This window comes from Anastrepha ludens, chromosome 6, assembly GCF_028408465.1.
Source record: "Anastrepha ludens isolate Willacy chromosome 6, idAnaLude1.1, whole genome shotgun sequence".
Lineage (NCBI taxonomy): Eukaryota > Metazoa > Arthropoda > Insecta > Diptera > Tephritidae > Anastrepha > Anastrepha ludens.
The window spans coordinates 19,813,884-19,831,580 of NC_071502.1; the positions used below are offsets into that span (position 1 = coordinate 19,813,884).

Consider the following 17,697-nt stretch of genomic DNA (forward strand, 5'->3'; position numbering starts at 1 on the left):
ATTAAAGGTGGTATCGCTACAGTCTGTTACATAAGAGCGTGGTCACTGTTACACGTAGATAAAAAATCAGAGTCCTCAGTCCTTCATGCTTTTTGTAAAAAGTCAGCTGTCTGTCAAATTTAGTCTTCAATTGAGTGGTTTTTCGAAATGAGTGCTGTTTACACCTCTCGCTTCGGAACAATTTTTCTATGTTTGGATAATAAAAGACCCAAATTAACGCAAACTGCTGCTGCGAAATATATGGGAAAGTCGAAGCAGTTCGTTAGCAAGTGGATTCGCTATAAAAAGGTCGGTAACGTTGATGATTTTCCTGATCGCGGAAGTGCAAGCAAAGTCTCAAAAAAATACAACAAAAAAAATATTCTCGCATTGTTCTCGAAAGATCCAACTTCGACTTTACGTGGAGCTGCTGTAAAATTGAAAGCAGGATGTGTTGACATATCTTACGGAACGATTCGCAGGCACTTGCTTGCCAATAAACTGAAATATCGCAGTACTTCAGAAAAACCAATGTTGAGTGCAGAACACGCTGAAAAACGAGTGGAATGGGCGAAGGAAAATTTGGACCGCGATTGGAGCAACGTAATTTTTTCTGATGAATCCTCCTTCTGGGCATTCCCGAGCATCAAACACGCCTGGACAACTTTCACCAGTAAGATGCTTCAACGGATTGTTAAACACCCCGTCAAGGTCCATGTTTGGGGGTGCTTCTCAAATAAAGGTTTCGGTACTTTGTTCTTATTTACCGAGAATTTAAATGCCGAAAAAATACAAAAAAAAAAATATCAGAAGGCCTTGTTACCATCTGCTAAGCAATGGTATATCAAGAAAAATGAAAGCCGGATCCTTCAAGAGGACAACGATCCGAAACATCGGAGTCGAGCGTGTAGCGAGTGGAAGGCGCAAAACGGAGTTGTCACTTTAGGTTGGCCATCTCAGTCACCGGATGCAAATCCCATAGAAAATGTGTGGGCTCTGATGAAAATGCAGCTTCGCAGACGCAAGCCATGTAATTTAGATCAACTTTCTCGACAAATTCGGAAAATTTGGAGGTATTTTCCGGTAGAATATGCAGGAAAGTATTCCCCGACGGTGCCAGCTATAATCGACATTGCAGGAGATTGTACTTGCTGCTGAGGTATTTGCATTGGGTATTGACGACCATATTATCAATAAATTTGCGAATTTTCGAAAAATCAATTGTTGTTATTATTTAACAGTGACCACGCTCTTATGTAACAGACTGTAAATCAGTTGATATGTTTTTTTTTTTTCTTTGACAATACTTTGCTTTGACAATTAAACGTACCGAGCATTGTTGTTGGTCTAGTGCCACCACCTTCAACGATTGTGCCTTGGTCATAAGTATTTGCGTATCTTATTAAGCTTTTTTCGTAAATTCTAAGCATTCCTATTTGTAGTTGTTTTTCGTAGAAAATTTGTCGATAAAAATCAACACCAAAATCTCGCACTTATCTTCCATGCGAGCAAATAATTTCCATTTAATGTAAAACAAATTGAAAGTAATTTCCAAAAAATGTCCACACCGAAATTGCTTTTTTTTGTTTTTTTTGCATTTAGATTTACGATGTGAGAATTCTCGATATTCCTTATACGAATTTTTTTTTTTTGCATTTAGATTTACGAGAGTGAGAATTCTCGATATTCCTTATACAAATATTTATCTCTAAAAAATTTCAACTGAACATTTTTTTAATATAATTTTTCATATTAAAGCCATACTATTTGTGAGAAATACTGAGAAATACTGAGCTTTAAAATTTTTGTTTGTTAATGTAAGTTCACAGCAGATAACTTTTATATTTCACGGAATTAAGCTGGAAAGTTTGTTATTGAATACTTCATCCAAAATGGAATTCAGTAGAAATTGAAAGAGTAGATAGAAAAATATTGATATGATTTTTAGGAAGTTTACGGACACGTATATTTTTCTCTAGATCATTCAACGTAATTTTCAAAGCGTAGGCAGAGCGGATAAAGGTTAAATAAAAACAAAAACAGAACAGGTCACTCATTTTGCAATATTTGCCGATAAAACTAAATTTTTTTTGGTCATTCCTGTGAGTCATTCTGGTATATGAACATAGAATTTATAAACAATGATAATAGAGCCAAGGCGCCTCTATTCAAGGTGATAGTAGTATGATAGTACAAAAACAAAGCTACATGTATTTTGTTTTTGCTTTTTGAGCTCAATTGTTAAAACTACTATTTCCAAGGGTGATTGGTTGAATAAAGAAAAGCTAATGACAGCTGATGGCCTAGTCGCTAATGCTTTAAAATCATTGTGATTGTAATCCATTACTTTTCCAATTTTAAATAAGAAAAAAAAAAAAATACCAGTCTAACGGTTAGACGCGATAGAAGTGAAACTTTCCGTAAAACAAATCGAGAGAGAATGAGACAAAAGCAGCATTGGGAGCGGGATAATTATAGGTTCATTATAATATTGCTATAAAGTTCATATTTTATTTTCTTCATTTTATTATTATTCATCCTCAATGTTTTCAATTTCAACAAATGATAGCTAAAATATGATACAAATGCTTTGGTTTCGATGTTGTCAACATATCTTTGAAATACCACGTCAATTGTTGTTTTTCATCGTGTTGTCGATTCAGTGCGATTGTTACACATTTTTAAATTGAATGTTGTATTGAGAAAGTCAATTAAAGGAACCGCTGTGTCCAATGCAAAATTTACGTTAAAATCGCCACTTAAAATCATTGGAACTTTATCGTAATCTTTTCTAAGTATCCGCGATACTTCTGGTGTATACTTTATTTTTTTTTCTGTCGATATTCACGACATTATTTATTTTTCGGCATAATTGCGGTAAATATTTAAAAATGAAAATATTTACGAATATAAAAATACGGGCGCAATACAGCACACGCGGTTGCTATTATGAACGTCGTAACGCGTATATTACACAGACGTACTAACATACACACAAACATTCGTAGGACGCTTGGTCTAAGCAAGTATTAGGTAGTGTTGTATACATACTACAATACTCACTATACTAGCGTGGCTCAGCAGTACGCAGCCACACACATATACGTATATTAACATATAATATAACGCTTCGTAGCCAAGAGTGTCGCTTTTTCGTTTCATCGAGTCTCAAATCACTCCCAACGATTCTAAAGAAGTTTTCACTTCAAAAAAAAACAAAAAAGAAACCTTAAAATAGAGAAACGTAAGTGGCGTATTACTATTTATTATTAGCAACACTTTACTCAAATTTATTATTTACCTCTCAGCGATAAGCACGGAGTAAAGTTGAAGCTTGCAATTGGCAACGGTGGAGAATATGGGACAGAGTCCGGCTTCCTTCCACCACAGATTATATTATCTGGAGGTCTGAAGTAATCCGCCGTAGCTGAATGGGTTGGTGCGTGACTACCATTCGGAATTCACAGAGAGAACGTAGGTTCGAATCTCGGTTAAACACCAAAATGAAGAAAAAGTTTTTTTCTAATAGCAGTCGCCCCTCGGCAGGAAATGGCAAACCTCCCAGTGTATTTCTGTCATGAAAAGGGTGTACGCGCCAATATAAATATATATATACAATCCATGTCGGAAGAAAAGAACCGGTTTTTTCTTGTAATTTCAAAATATATTTCGTTTTGCTGTTTCCGACGTAATAGTCACACTCAAGGGCTACGACGCCAGTGCTAACTCAGGTTAGTGTCGTTCGAAACTTTCCCGGTAACGCAACCGGGCGTTTTGAGGCAGAATTTTTATGCACGCATTCGAAATGGCTGAAATCATCTTACGCCGCGGCTGCAAATGTGATAAAAAAATATAAAAAAAATTGTTGTAATGTGGAATCAGCGGTATATATATATAATTGGCGCGTACACCCCTATTGGGTGTTTGTCCGAGCTCCTCCTCCTATTTGTGGTGTGCGTCTTGATGTTGTTCCACAAATGGAGGGGCCTACAGTTTCAAGCCGACTCCGAACGGCAGATACATATTTTATGAGGGGCTTTTTCATGGCAGAAATACACTCGGAGGTTTGCCATTGCCTGCCGAGGGGCGACCGCTATTAGAAAAATGTTTTTCTTAATTTTGGTGTTTCACCGAGATTCAGCGGTATAAGGGGTCCAAAAATGTTGATGACTTTTCCGAGCGTGGCTTGAAGCAAGTGACGACAAAAAATCAGGATAAAGTGAACGTCCAACTCTTTAAGTGGGACCCTTCTTTGTGACTACGCCAAGCACGACCAGGTCTTGCTAAAAAGGGAAGAGATGTGAATATCAACGCCATCGAACGTCGACAGAAGAAGACGAACATACCCTACCGTTCCATATCATCAAAAGCACTGCTCTCAGAAAAACACATTGAGAAACAACAGCACAACAACATGGCGTCACAGTATTGGACTCGCCTTCCACGTGCCCAGACGCCAACCACATTGAAAATGTGTGGGGAACTATGAAAACGGGTTTGCCGGAAGGCTGGTTCATGATTTATAGCAACTCGTGCGTCAAATTCGCAAAATATAGTCCTGTTTGTCGACGAGCAGAACAGCTGGTTCAAAGCATGAAGAAGATGCTAGGCTATACACGACAGCGATGAAGACTACACGGCTTATTGAGTAACTGCGACTCGTAGTTTTCTACATACTTTCATGTAAAAAAATTGTACATTTTTTATAGTTCGTGAATAATCATGGTTCCTTTTTACTGACACAGATTGTATATGTAGTAACCCGGCCATATTCTCTTTTTTTCTGTAATTTCTTTGCCGCAAGCTCTGCTCCACATCAACCGTGGAGTACTTTTTTTGAAACACCTATTCTGTTTTCCATTGTTTTCGCGCATATTAAGTTTTTACCCAAAATTAAACATTCACTTTTTCATGTTTAATTGGGTTTTATTTAAATGACCGAAACACTGTTTGTCCCAGTTCGAATAAGAATTTCCGCTTTAATATAACAAATTAAATAACGAAATATATAAACAAAGCATAAATTTTTGCCATAAGAATCTAAAGAGAATTAATCAGCTGTTCTTCAGACATCACCTTCTATAGATATACTTTAAGTAGAGCGATATTTTTTTAATTGTAATTAAATGCTCGTACAAATTTATGCATTTTATTTATTTTTTTATTTTTTTTTTCCTTGTTCACTGCTCTCGGGAGCATAGGGCATCGACAAGATTCAGTCTTGCGTTTGTTTCATTAATATATTTGCTTTCTGACAGGGTAGATGATTGGCCTGCTGCTACCAGTCCTAAGTAGTGGGAATGCCTATCTGTCATTGCTTAGGAACAACGCCTTCTTACTGCTTGGAGCGCCATCTGTGACTCACATTTTCGTGCCAGAAAGATCGCACAGATGGTTGAAGACTTCGCTAAATTTGGTGTGTCTGTGCTAATAGACCGGTTGCCCGCTTCCTCTTGCTAGCGCCACTGATGCAATGTGCAACTATGTGTTTTTCTTTGTTGTACCAGCCACAAAGCAAATAATGCGTTGACCATTGTTCGGGAGTGAGGATGGAAAGGATAAGTTTTGGGTTTGAGAAGTGAGTTTTGAAAATATTTTTGGAATGGAAAATCATTAGAAAGAGGGAAAGTAGGTAAGTTTGGAAAAGTGCGAGGCCCGTGCTTCACGTGGGATTCGAATCCCCAACCGCTGGGGTGGCAGGATAGTGCACTTACGCTAGACTACCGAGGCCCCTATATATTATTTATATATTTTATATATCTCCCTTTTTTCTCTGCTTGCCACTACATATACAATTTTTACTGGGCTTTTGTTTACTTGCATTAAAGTTTGGATCGATTTGAACAAAATCATTACAGAATTTCGAGCTGGTTTTCGCAAGGGACACTCTTCAATACTTTAACTTTTTCAACTTATCGTCAATTGTGCATATGAGTTTCAAAGCAAAAAAAAAAAGCCTTTCGCTTTCTTTGTTGACTTCTCAAGTGCCTTTCATGCGATACCAAGAAGTATGTGTTTTAACAAACTATCATCTTATTCCAGGCTTTTAGTGATCTGCCTGGCCCCCTTTTCGCAACCTCCATCTATAACACTTGCCTCACTGTGCGATCTTCTGGTTTTCTCATGTAGGCGGTTTTGCTGCGGGTTAGTGCTAATTGGAGCAACTTTATTGCTATCAGGGATAAAGGTGTTTTGAATCTTGTGCAGCAGTGTAACGCCGCTGGCCCACATCAATATCCGCATTTCTGCCTCGTGCAGTTTTAGCTCCAGTTTAGGTGGTATAGCCCACCACTCGGATATGTCATTGCCGGCCTGATCATACTTTTGTAGGTTTTACCTTTTAATTTTGGTAGAACTTTCTTGTTGCGCAGGATACCTGAGGCTGCTCTCCAGCTTTTTCATCCACATTGAATTTGGTGAGAAATTCCTCGTTCGAAGGTGCCATCTTCGCTGACATGCGAGCCCAGGTATTTAAAGCTATCAACTATTTTGAGGGGGGCATTATTTATGGTAAAAGCTGGACTCTCTCAACTCACTGTAACAAAATGAAACTCAATTGTTTCGGTTTTTGTGCGGCTTACATGTAACCCATTCGATTCAAGGGCGGTAATCCACCGGTACAGATTTTCTTGAAGGATTGCTTTGTCGCGTGCGAGATGGGCTACATCGTCAGCATACAGCAGTGTCCAAAGGTGGTTGCCTTGGATTTCACGCGTAAGGAAGTCCATCATCAGACCAGAGGGAAGAGGTTTTACAGCTGAGCATTAATGCACGTCGATATTAACGTTGAAGCTATGGGCCAGCAAACTTGCTCATTTTACATCATTTTTCATGGGTAGTAACCATGGTTTCCGGGGTAAGATGCTTTCTTAATGCCGTCCAAGCAAGATCTCTAGGCATGTGGTCGCCCGCCTTTTCGAGGTTAATAAAGACTCCAAACAGATCTGCTTTATTTAGTCGATGTTTTTCTACGACCGTAAGAAGAATGTGGATAGCATCAACAGTCGACTTCCTACTTACGAAATCGAACTGGTGGTTGGTGATCTTAGCGGCGTTACTTCTAAGGCGTGCGTCGAGGACGCGTTTCCATATCTTTAGGCAGTGTGACATAAGTTTTATTCCGCGATAGTTTGAACAGCACCTGACATGGGTCTTTTTTTTGTAGAAAGGGATAGCACAGTTATTACGACACGCTCCTGGAATACCCTCCGCCGCAACCTTGTGAAAGAGAGATGTGAGCCAGAGAATACCTGCTTCGCCACGAACTCGGAAGATTTCTGAAGGTATCAGATGTGGGCCAAGCGCTTTATTCCCTTTCATTTTGGCAAGCGCCGCATTAACTTCGTCAATTGTGCTTTCGTTGAAGGGCCCTTCGATTGTGTAGCACGACCAAGTTTCGCTGCGTGAGAATTCAACATTAGACAGTTCGCTATAGTACTCCTGCCATATCGTTCTTATTTCAATGTCTTATGTTAGCATTCGTTTAGATCGCTACAGAAAATAATATTTTGTGCGTACTGAATTTTAGTTATTTTTGCATTTTACAATAAATCTTTTGAACCTGAATCTTTTGAATTAAAAATGAAGAAAAATTTGCCGTCGTATACTTATTTTAAATTATTCAGACTGATAAAATATCAATGCTATAGCCGTACGTTCTACTAGTTATAAGCACCCACTGTATATATATAATATTTTTTTTTTAAATAACGAACATAAGAACTAACTATCGTTCATTTCAATTTTGTAACTATGCAATATGAACTTACCGTGCAGTAGATGAAGAAGGCGCCCAAAGCTATGACGCGCAACAGTGCAGGGCTGGCGGCGCGTACGACCTAAAAATGAAATTTGAAAAAAAAAAAAATATATAAGCATTCGCATGTGTGTATGTATGTATGCATATGTATGTGTGTATGTATGTCTTTGCACAACATGAGTGTGCATTGATACACTCATATGCCAGAATTCAATGCGAATAAATAAATAAATAAATCATTTTATGAAAACATATTTGTAACAGTTAGTGTCTATGCGGTTCGATCTGTGTCACTTCAATAACGATAATTTAACAACCTCAACAACAGCAGCAACAGACGGAAATCTATAAAATTTATGTTGGTGAGTTTACGAGCAAGTCTGGCGCATACATCGCTTCAACATCGAGAATGCACACATTCACGCATATTTATGGATGTGTGTGTGTGGGTGGGTGTGTGTGCCTACATGCCCTGCGGAGAAATTCTGAGTTCAGCACATTGATTTACCTTTTCCAGGTAAGAAGCTGATGAATTTTGGCTAGGATTTGGAATTTTGGGTTTTCTAGGAAGTTCGATGCCTCGGAAATAATACAACATTAAACAGATGAAGTCCAGTATGCTGTGCACCCAATTTTTGATTGTGTGAAATTTTAAAAACCATAGGAGTGACCTCAACATAATAAAAAAAGTAGTATTTATTGAACAAAAAAAAAAAAAAAAAAACAATTTTATTCAGCAATTTTTTTACCACAAATTGTTCATTTCATACAGTCTCTCCATGCATTTATATTTTTGTTAGTAACATTAAGAGAAATACGCAAAATAAATTTTTGAATATATAATAACAACTCAATAATCCAAAATAATTCAAAATAATAGAAGTGTAAAACAAGACTTTATTGAGTCAATATTTAAAACAAGATTTATCTAGTTATTATTACTTATTTGCGTTAGTAGTTTAATATTTAGTTGAATAATCACGATTTTATTTTACCGCTGCGCATCTGCGTGGCATGAAATCGATAAGATCGCGACATCTTTTCAGTGGGCTTTGACTTCATGTCTCCTTGACTGTGTTCCATTTTGGAGTTTGTTTATCTAAGACTGACAACACTCTTTTTTATATAAATACAAATTTTAAATTTTCTATCCGGTTGAGGTCAGGCGGTTGAACAGGCCACGAAATGCCCTTAACTCCCTTGACCCGAACTACTTCTTCTTATATTGCCGTAATAATCACTTCAATGTCATATTCCATTCAGCGCATGGCAGCATTATATTTTCTAAAATTTCCACGAACACCTGCTGATCCATTGTTTCGTTTAACAAGTGGATTGGTGCAATGCCACTTAAAGAAGACTTTGCAATATCATCACTTTTGCACCGCCATGTTTGGCTGTTTTGATCGTGTGTTGGGATTATGTTCAGCACTTCGCCGACCACGGACATACTGCCTAGACCCAGTTCCATTTAGTTTCATTCGCCTACAAAATATATCTAAATTTTTGTTGTGGCCAAATTACGTGTTGCTTGGCAAATTTTAAGCTTGCCGCAACGTGCGTTTTTGTCAGCAAAGGAACTTTTCGTGGACTTCGCGCATATAATTTGTGCTCCAACAAGCATATAAAGGGTGTTTATTAGAGGTTAGGTTTTCAAGATGAAATAAAACGTATATAATTTAATGTTATGGCCAAGAATTTAGCTTTATTATAAAGATAAGGGTTTGCCATTATGTTTTAAAAATGATTTCGGGCAAGTGGCCGCCGCGGCTGGCTCGAATAAATTCCAGCCGAGAGGCCCAATTTTCGACCACTTTTTGCAGCAATTGGGGCCGTATGTCAGCAATAACGCGCCGAATATTCTCTTCCAAGACGTCAATCGTCTCGGGCTTATCTGCGTAGACAAGCGACTTCACATAGCCCCACAAGAAATAGTCCAGCGGTGTTATATCGCACGATCTTGGAGGCCACGCCACAGGTCCACGGCGCGAGATAATGCGCTCACCAAAAGTTTCCTTCAATAAATCGATTGTTGCGTTGGCTGTATGGCATGTAGCGCCGTCTTGTTGGAACCAAAGGTCGTCCACATCAACATCGTCCAATTCAGGCACGAAAAAGTCATTAATCATGGCTCTATAGCGCTCTCCATTGACTGTAACATTATGGCCGGCTTCATTTTTAAAGAAATATGGGCCAATGATTCCCTCTGCCCATAGAGCACACCAAACAGTGACTTTTTGAGGGTGTAACGGCGTCTCAGCAATGGCTTGTGGATTATGTTCACTCCAAATGCGACAATTTTGCTTATTGACATACCCATTCAACCAAAAGTGAGCTTCATCGCTGAACAAAATTTTCTTGTGAAAATCGGGATCGGTGGCCATCTCGTTTTGGGCCCATTCACCGAATGTGCGACGCGCTTGATCAGGTGTAAGTCTATTCATTATGAAATGGCAAACCAAACTGAGCATAAATCAAGTGACAGCTGTCAAAAAGACCATCTACGAAAAAAGTAGTGCCAACTTGAAAACCTAACCTCTAAAAAAACACGCTGTATGTACTAACTGTTATGTTGCTTACATTAAGATCTAAATATATTTTCTTAGAGACTTGGAAATTTACGGCCACGTTTTTCATCTAATTCGTTAATCATCTAATTGGAACAACCGAGTATTTCTCTGTATGTGTTACCTCTTTTTCGAAGATTTTCAATGATATGGTGCTCTTCTACGCTTTAGTTTTTTACTCGACTTACTATTAGAAATTAAAAACTAAGCCAAATGCTTGCATTCTACTCATTCTTATCTATGATAATTCATTGTAGGTATAATTAATTCTTAGCAAAACTTGCATGTCTGCTTATATTTTTATTTTTAACAGCATTAATGAGAATTGTGCAATCTAAAATACGTTCATGATCCCAAACATTGTTGGTAAATTGTAACGGATATTCATTCACGTGGTAAAAATATCAGAAGTACAGGTACGATCGTTAACAAGTTTTTCTTTTATTAAGCGATTCTTTGTTAAGGGGACCAGCTCAGTACTTTGTAAATTGTCGAAAATTCTTCTAAAAATTGTATTTGAAGTCAAATATCTTCAGCTTGTTTTAATATTTTTTCAAACAAATTTTTTTTATTTTTCGATTTCGGTTGGCTAGGGTATAATAAGATGCAACCTGATTGAATTTTAAAATACATTTAATAATTTCCACATTTGCTCAATGCTGAAAAATTTTTATAGTGTTTTAAAGTGAAATATAATCTTTAAAATTTTTATATCATAAGTTTTTTTGAATTTTTTAGAATCAAATATACTTGAAGAAAAAATCAATGAAAAAACTGCTCCAGCGAATATAACATTTGCAAATCGATCGAATCGCCGCTACGCCCATTAGTAAGTATTGTAGATACTTGATGGCTCCCTGTACGTGATTAGGCACACCTCAAAAAGTTATGGGAACCCCTTTATGAAACATGCAGAGATTTCTGAGCATAGTCTCAGCTATTAAGAAACAAAACAAAAAAAAGAGTTAGAAATCTGACGGTGGGCATTTGTCAAATTCGAGCAAACACAAATATTTTCGTAAAAATTGGTTGCAAAACAAAATTTGTGTTTCTTTCCAATAAATTTTTGGTGATGTATTTTTCATTCTAAAAAAAAAAAATAATAATAATAATAAATATTAAAAAATTGTGAAAATGATCGAATAAACTTTGTAAAATACCGAAGCAGCATTGCTTAAGACTTACGCTTAATAAACAAATTTTAAGTTATTTTTCTTATTTATTTTAAGTACATACTTTTTTTAATTTTTTTTTTTTAAGGACAATGCCCAAAATACTTGAACCTCCTCTTTTGAATATTAGTAATACTTTTCTTTGCTCATCGTAGGCTTATATTGGTTCATTTAAAATCAATGAAACAAAGAAAATGCTTAATTTTATAGTAAATCTGGTACTAAATCTGCATTTTACAGGGCGAAAAGGAGTTGCCAATACCAGCAGCGTCGTCTGAATTGGGAAGGAACTCTCCCAGCCGTTTGATACCAAATGAGGTTTCTCGCGGTCAAAACAAAGTATCTTCTGCCATCAAACAAACAGTCGGCGCACTCGCGTATCGGCCCCCACGTCACTGTTGACAGTTATAATTTCGAGGTTGTAAAGGACTTCGTTTATTTAGGAACCAGCATTAACACCGATAACAAAGTCAGCCTTGAAATCCAACGTAGAATCTCTCTTGCCAACAAGTGTTATTTTGGACTAAGTCGGCAATTGAGTAATGAAAACCTCTCTCAACGAACAAAATTAACTCTCTATAAGGCTCTCAACATGCCCGTCCTATCGTATGGCCCAGAAGCGTGGACGATGGAATACCCGCTGGTGATAGCAGAGGAGCCTCCTTTGCGTAGGAAAAATCGGTTGGAGAAGTACTTGACTTCGCTTGTTGTGTTCAACTGGTGCCGGTTAGAATGAAAAAGAAACTCAGCCAAAATCTCGTAAGCGGTTATCGCGCCAGCCAGTGAAGAAGTAGGTTGTTCAGTTTGTGGAGAAGTTCATCTATTACTAGTGCCCGCAGAAGAGGAGAGAGCACTCACCCGTGCGGAAAACCTCTAATGGCCTTGATAGACTTTATTCTTTCTTCGAATTCTGCACTAATTATTCTCCAGCATCGATAAAATACATCCGATGATGGGTTTAGGTACGTCCTTTGGGATACGGCATTGTTGGCTGCCTTATAGATGGCCTTGCTTTGATTCAATAGCTTCAATAGTTACTAGACTGTGCTGCAACACACGGTAGATTTGCCTTGTTGGTAGGCAAATTGAAGTTGATGAAGTGGAAAAATAAAGTTATTCTAAAAAAAATGTATGCAAGGATGTAGTAGGACACAAAAGATGTTTTAGGGTGAAGAGTCAGCTATTGGCACACTACAGATACAAAATTATTATTATTTTTATATATCCTTTGACACAAGGGAATAGACCTTACACATACGAAATTTCTTCACAATCGTGATGATAGAACTTTAAGCGATGGTTGTGCTAAACATTTATTTCACCAGTTAAAGTTTTCGGTACAGGGTATGTTCATGCATACCATTGCATGTGTCCCACGACGTGCGTGCGTGCTTTCACATAAACATTTAATCTGGTAGCGCTGCAACATCAGCTAAATCTCATAAAGCTAACGAGCCAAATCGCCATAGCGTCGCCTTGGAATATACGCATAGGAAATGGGAATTTGGAAAACCAAAATGTAACAGCTGGATTTGGACAGCAACAAGATGTCCTTGTACACGCGCAAAAGGACATCAAACGAGGAGGGACAGGACGCTAAAGAATGCAATATTGCATGTTGATAAGTAGATGCTGAAGTGGTTTTGTGTGTTGCGTTAGTCACAATTGGCCGTAGTCTCATATGAAGATTCTCCGCATAAACAAGCAATAAACGTGGGTATACCCGCTTTTAGCACATCAACTTATGCAACATTGCTAATGAGTTCATTTTTCGCTGCAGTCATAAAAAAAATGTTCTATGAACCCTCAGCAGCACCACAGAGTAGCTTTTGGTCGCTAGCTGTCCAATGGCGCGACGCTGCTTGCCGCTCCAGTGGCCAAGGTTAATACGTTCAATATTAACCTGCCAACTTAAGCAGCTTTGCGGTCATTGGAGTTCAGCCGAATAAGCAACCGAACTTGATGATGATGCCGGGCAGAGGAGAGGGGTCGCGGTTGGATGGCTTGGATGGCTTGGATGGCAGAGTAAATGTATGTACATACACTTGACTGCTTGGCTGCGGTGAAAAATTAGTTCACTTTAATTCCGTTTAAAGGCCGAGACTCGCTGTTGTTCGCACGAATTTTATTTTCAAGTTGTGCCATTGTTGTTGGCTGGATTGAAGTGGCACACAAACATAATACCAAGTAGCCACTTGTGTGCTTGTGTGAATGTATGTGTGTTATTTGATATTTACACAGATGAGCAACAAATATTTAACTGGGGTTGCGTGTGCGGTCCAGACTTTTGTACTTACCTTCACTTGTTGATATCGAAATGTAAACCAAGCTGCTGGTGGTAGCAGCCCAATAACGGTGCATGCCAACACCAAAATACTTGTACGCATCGGCCAATTAAGCGCTGCGATGCAAGGCGAGCCATCCTCGCAGTAGTCACAGCCCTCAGCGCAGGGTAGACATTCGTACTCATTGATAATGTTGTAGGTGGAGTTTTTGCCCTGTAAAAGATTAAAGTTGAAATTGAAAATTGAAATGTTTGAATTGGCTATGGCCAGAAGAAATAAATTTGTTCTATTTATACTACTTTTTCGTAATTTTCTTCAATTTACTAATAGGATTATAATATGTTTTGTGTTCCTTTTAAGAACTACCACCAGAAAGTGAAATGGCTGTAATGTTTCTGTTATGGGTGTACAAGAATTTTTTGAAGAATTTTCGACAGCAATTTGAAAAATAAACAAACAAAAAAAGTCGATGTAAGCAGTGAAAGAAGTTGCTCTCTAATTTATTTTTATACCCTTCTTCACTGCGCTCGGGAGTATAGGGCAACAACAAGACTCCGTCGTGCACGGTTATAAGCCATTGTTTTTGTGCGGCCCCATTTGGTATCGGCATCTGTTAGTTCGCGCAACATCGACCTTCTCCAAGTAATCTTCAGCCGACCGCGACCTCTGCTCTCTTGTGTGTTCCAGTCCAGTGCCATTCTGGTGGTTTTCTAAGCGTGTGACCTATCCATTGCCACTTTCTGTATTTGCCATAGAATGGGCTCCTCGTTCGTTGATCTCCACGGCGGGTCGTTGCTGATTGGGTTCGGCCAGAATACTCTATAGATGATGCGGAGCCATTTTTTGAGTGAGCCTCTGAGTGATGGTGTTGGAGACCAACCCGTCAACCGTTAAAGGTCTGGCTTTATTGTAACTGACTCTTATAGTCTTTGTCTTGGCAAAGATGACCTACAGTCCGACAGTGCGTGTCAGCGTGACTAGTCTGTCTGACTTCTTTTGCATTTCAGTGAGGTTGTGAGAGAGAAGGCGAATATCACAGGCGAAGTACAGGTCCTTAAGTTGTTTGGAGAAACTCCTTACGATGCCTCTTTTGTGCAGGGTCAATTAGCTTATAACGTCGTATAGAACGATGTTGAAGAGAAGAAACAACAGGGAACAACCTTGCCCAATGCCTGCGTTAGTGCTGTATGGGTCGCTGATATTGCCGTTGTGGAGCACTGCCAGTTCGGAAGTCTTGTAAAGGGCTCTGATGAGACGGATTATCTTAGCGGGAACTCCCTCTCTAGTCAACGCCAGAAATATTGAATCTCATTCGATTGCGTTGATTGATCGGTTGAACTCTCGAAATAGCAACATCGAATTGGAAGGTAATGAAATGCGGTGAGGTAACTGAATAGCGGCTCTGAGTTTGAAACTCCAGGCAAATGAGTATCAGATGGTTCAAATGCAGGCATATTTTAAAAATTGTGTCAACTTCTTTGCGCTCACAACCTTGAAAGATTCCCATTGGCATTTACATCTGTGAAGTCAAAGTATCGCTTATTTTCTTTTTATTTGTAGACTGGGAGTGATTCACACGCGTAGGCACTTACTTAGCTGTCTGTTTGTACTTACTTCCCGCTAAGCAATTGATTAGGTTCGGCTGACCTGGTTGACGTGCAGTCACGCATAGACCGGTTCCGTCCATACCGATGACAGGCGGAGTTCACTAGTTGTGGTCAGTCAGTGTGGAAATAGTCCGCTCGCATGGTGCCTGTTTCTATTGCAAATTTAAGGAGACATTTCCAACCCACCGCTGAGATGTCTTCCAATCCCTGCAAAGCAGTAAGTTGATACATTCCAAATATACCTAACGATATTTGGAGAGCCGCCGAGGTAACAGTCGTTTGGCCGAAAATGATCTCGAGTCGTCCGTAGAACCGACTACCTTAGAAGCGACATATACTAGCGCATGATTTTCATCGCAGACCAACTGCTCCTCCAAAGGTTTCGAAAGTCTGTGAAGTCCAAGAAGGAGAGATATGTTTTCGTTAAACTAGGAAGGTCCGTTAGGTTGAGCTCCATAACATCGCCTTGCCGAAACAGACCAACTTTAGCTGTCGAATGCCGGACACTGGCATACTTGTACAATGCAGAACGCAGTCTCAAAACTGATTATCTTATTCAAATTATGTTGAGACACTCACTAAATTGATTAAATAATGGCAAATCGGCCGCCGTAGGCGAATGGGTTGGTGGGTGACCCGCATTCGGAATTCGGAGAACGTAGGTTCAAATCTCCGTGAAATACGAAAATAAAGAAACAGTTTTTTCTAGTAGCGGTCGCCTCTCGGCAGACAAGCACAAACCTCCGAGTGTATTTCTGTCATGAAAAAGCTCGTCGTAAAAAAAAAAAATTTCTGCCGTTTGGAGTCGGTATAAAATTGTGGATCTTGCGGTGAACGAGAGTAAAACAAATTACGCTGCCAACATACAAAGAGTTCTCGCGTTTTAAACAACACGTCACTGTTGGAAACCGCGAGTTTGAAGTTGTGAAGTTGGGGACTTTATCTGGGTATCGATGTAAGCCGCCAGAAAGACATCAGCTTAGAAATTGAACGAGGGGTAACTCTTGCCAAAAGGTGTTACCTTGGTCTCAGCAGGCTATTGAGAAGTAGTGCCCTCTCTCGAAAAAAGACAACAACACTGTAAAAAAACCTAATCATCCCCGTCCTTGTATATGGCGCAGATGCTTGGACGATGATGACAACTGATGACAGAGCACCGGGAGCGTTAAGGAGAAATATTCTCCGAAAATTCTTTAGTCCGATTTGCGTAGACGAGAATGAGTTCTCTAGCTAAAGGAGCAGCGAGCTGTATGAGCTATACTGAGATGTGGACATAGTCAAGCGTATTAAAATACAGCGGCTGCGCTGGCTTGGCCAAGTCTCGAGCGTTAAGAAAAGTGCTACGGCACGGCAGTCTTACGAGAGGAATCCCACTGGTGAGTGACGAGTAAGACCTTACCTAAGTTAGGGAGATCAAGTGAGGCATAACCTGGCAGCACTCGGTCTCATCAACTGGCGCCAGTAAGCAGCGAACCGAGCCTGAGAGCGCAATGTTTAAGATTCGGCCAAAACTGACATACAACCCAAGTTCCATCTAATGTAATGTAATATATGATCCAGACAACTGTATACAAACAGACTACCAATTGTCAGAATATAGATTTTCATCCCTCAAAATACTTTTTTTATTTGGTAAAAAAGTTATTCAAAAACAAAATTCGATGATTAATTTCTGTGATAAAAGTCGATTGAATGTTGGCTTGACTTCTGTTCAACTCCTGTAAGGAAGAGATCAAACATATCGAATGTACGGGAAACATTTTTCTTATCTGGGCTCCGGGGCATAGGAACACAGAGCGAAATGAAATTGCGGAGGAACTTAACAAGAAATGGTCGACAGAACCGGTTTCAGTTGTCCCTATATCAGACATGTTCAGGTCTTCTCTTGATCATTGTTAAAGGAAAACTGCACAATTCCTTTCTTAAAAAGGCGCAAGGCAGATCAAGTTCTCTCTTATTGACCTCAGTACGACAGAAGTAGGACGCGTAAAGTGTTGAGGATCGCACGCCACAAAATTTCCAACTCATTGCGGTAGTCACCGGGCACTGGGTGATCGGAACTAATGCGGAGAAGCTTCGACCTCCGTACAACCCTGATTGCAGAAGCTGTGGGGTTCCGACAAGGAAAGGGACTATTGAACACTTTCTTTGAAAACGCCCAGGTCTAGCGGTTGTGCGGTTGAGTTTCCTTAGCTCTCCAGCATAGATCCCGTTTCTCTTTTCGACTACATCAACAGCACCAGATGGCTGTAGATGGTTTTTCTTCCTTTTAGTTTTTGAAAATTTTCGCAGGTAGTGGTCTACATTACGGTATCAAAACGGCACTCT

The 17,697-nt window shown here is 39.3% G+C and overlaps 1 protein-coding gene across 1 annotated transcript in view; it reads right to left on the reverse strand.

Annotated features, from left to right (window-relative positions):
* The window catches only part of LOC128868526 (uncharacterized), a 461,316-nt gene that overhangs the window by 53,952 nt on the left and 389,667 nt on the right, over positions 1–17,697 (reverse strand). Inside the window, exons 8-9 of the mRNA XM_054110716.1 lie at positions 13,775–13,975; positions 7,749–7,817 (exon numbers count right to left, since the gene is read on the reverse strand). Coding sequence (XP_053966691.1) covers positions 7,749–7,817; positions 13,775–13,975 — 270 coding nt within the window. The remainder of the gene's footprint in view (positions 1–7,748; positions 7,818–13,774; positions 13,976–17,697) is intronic.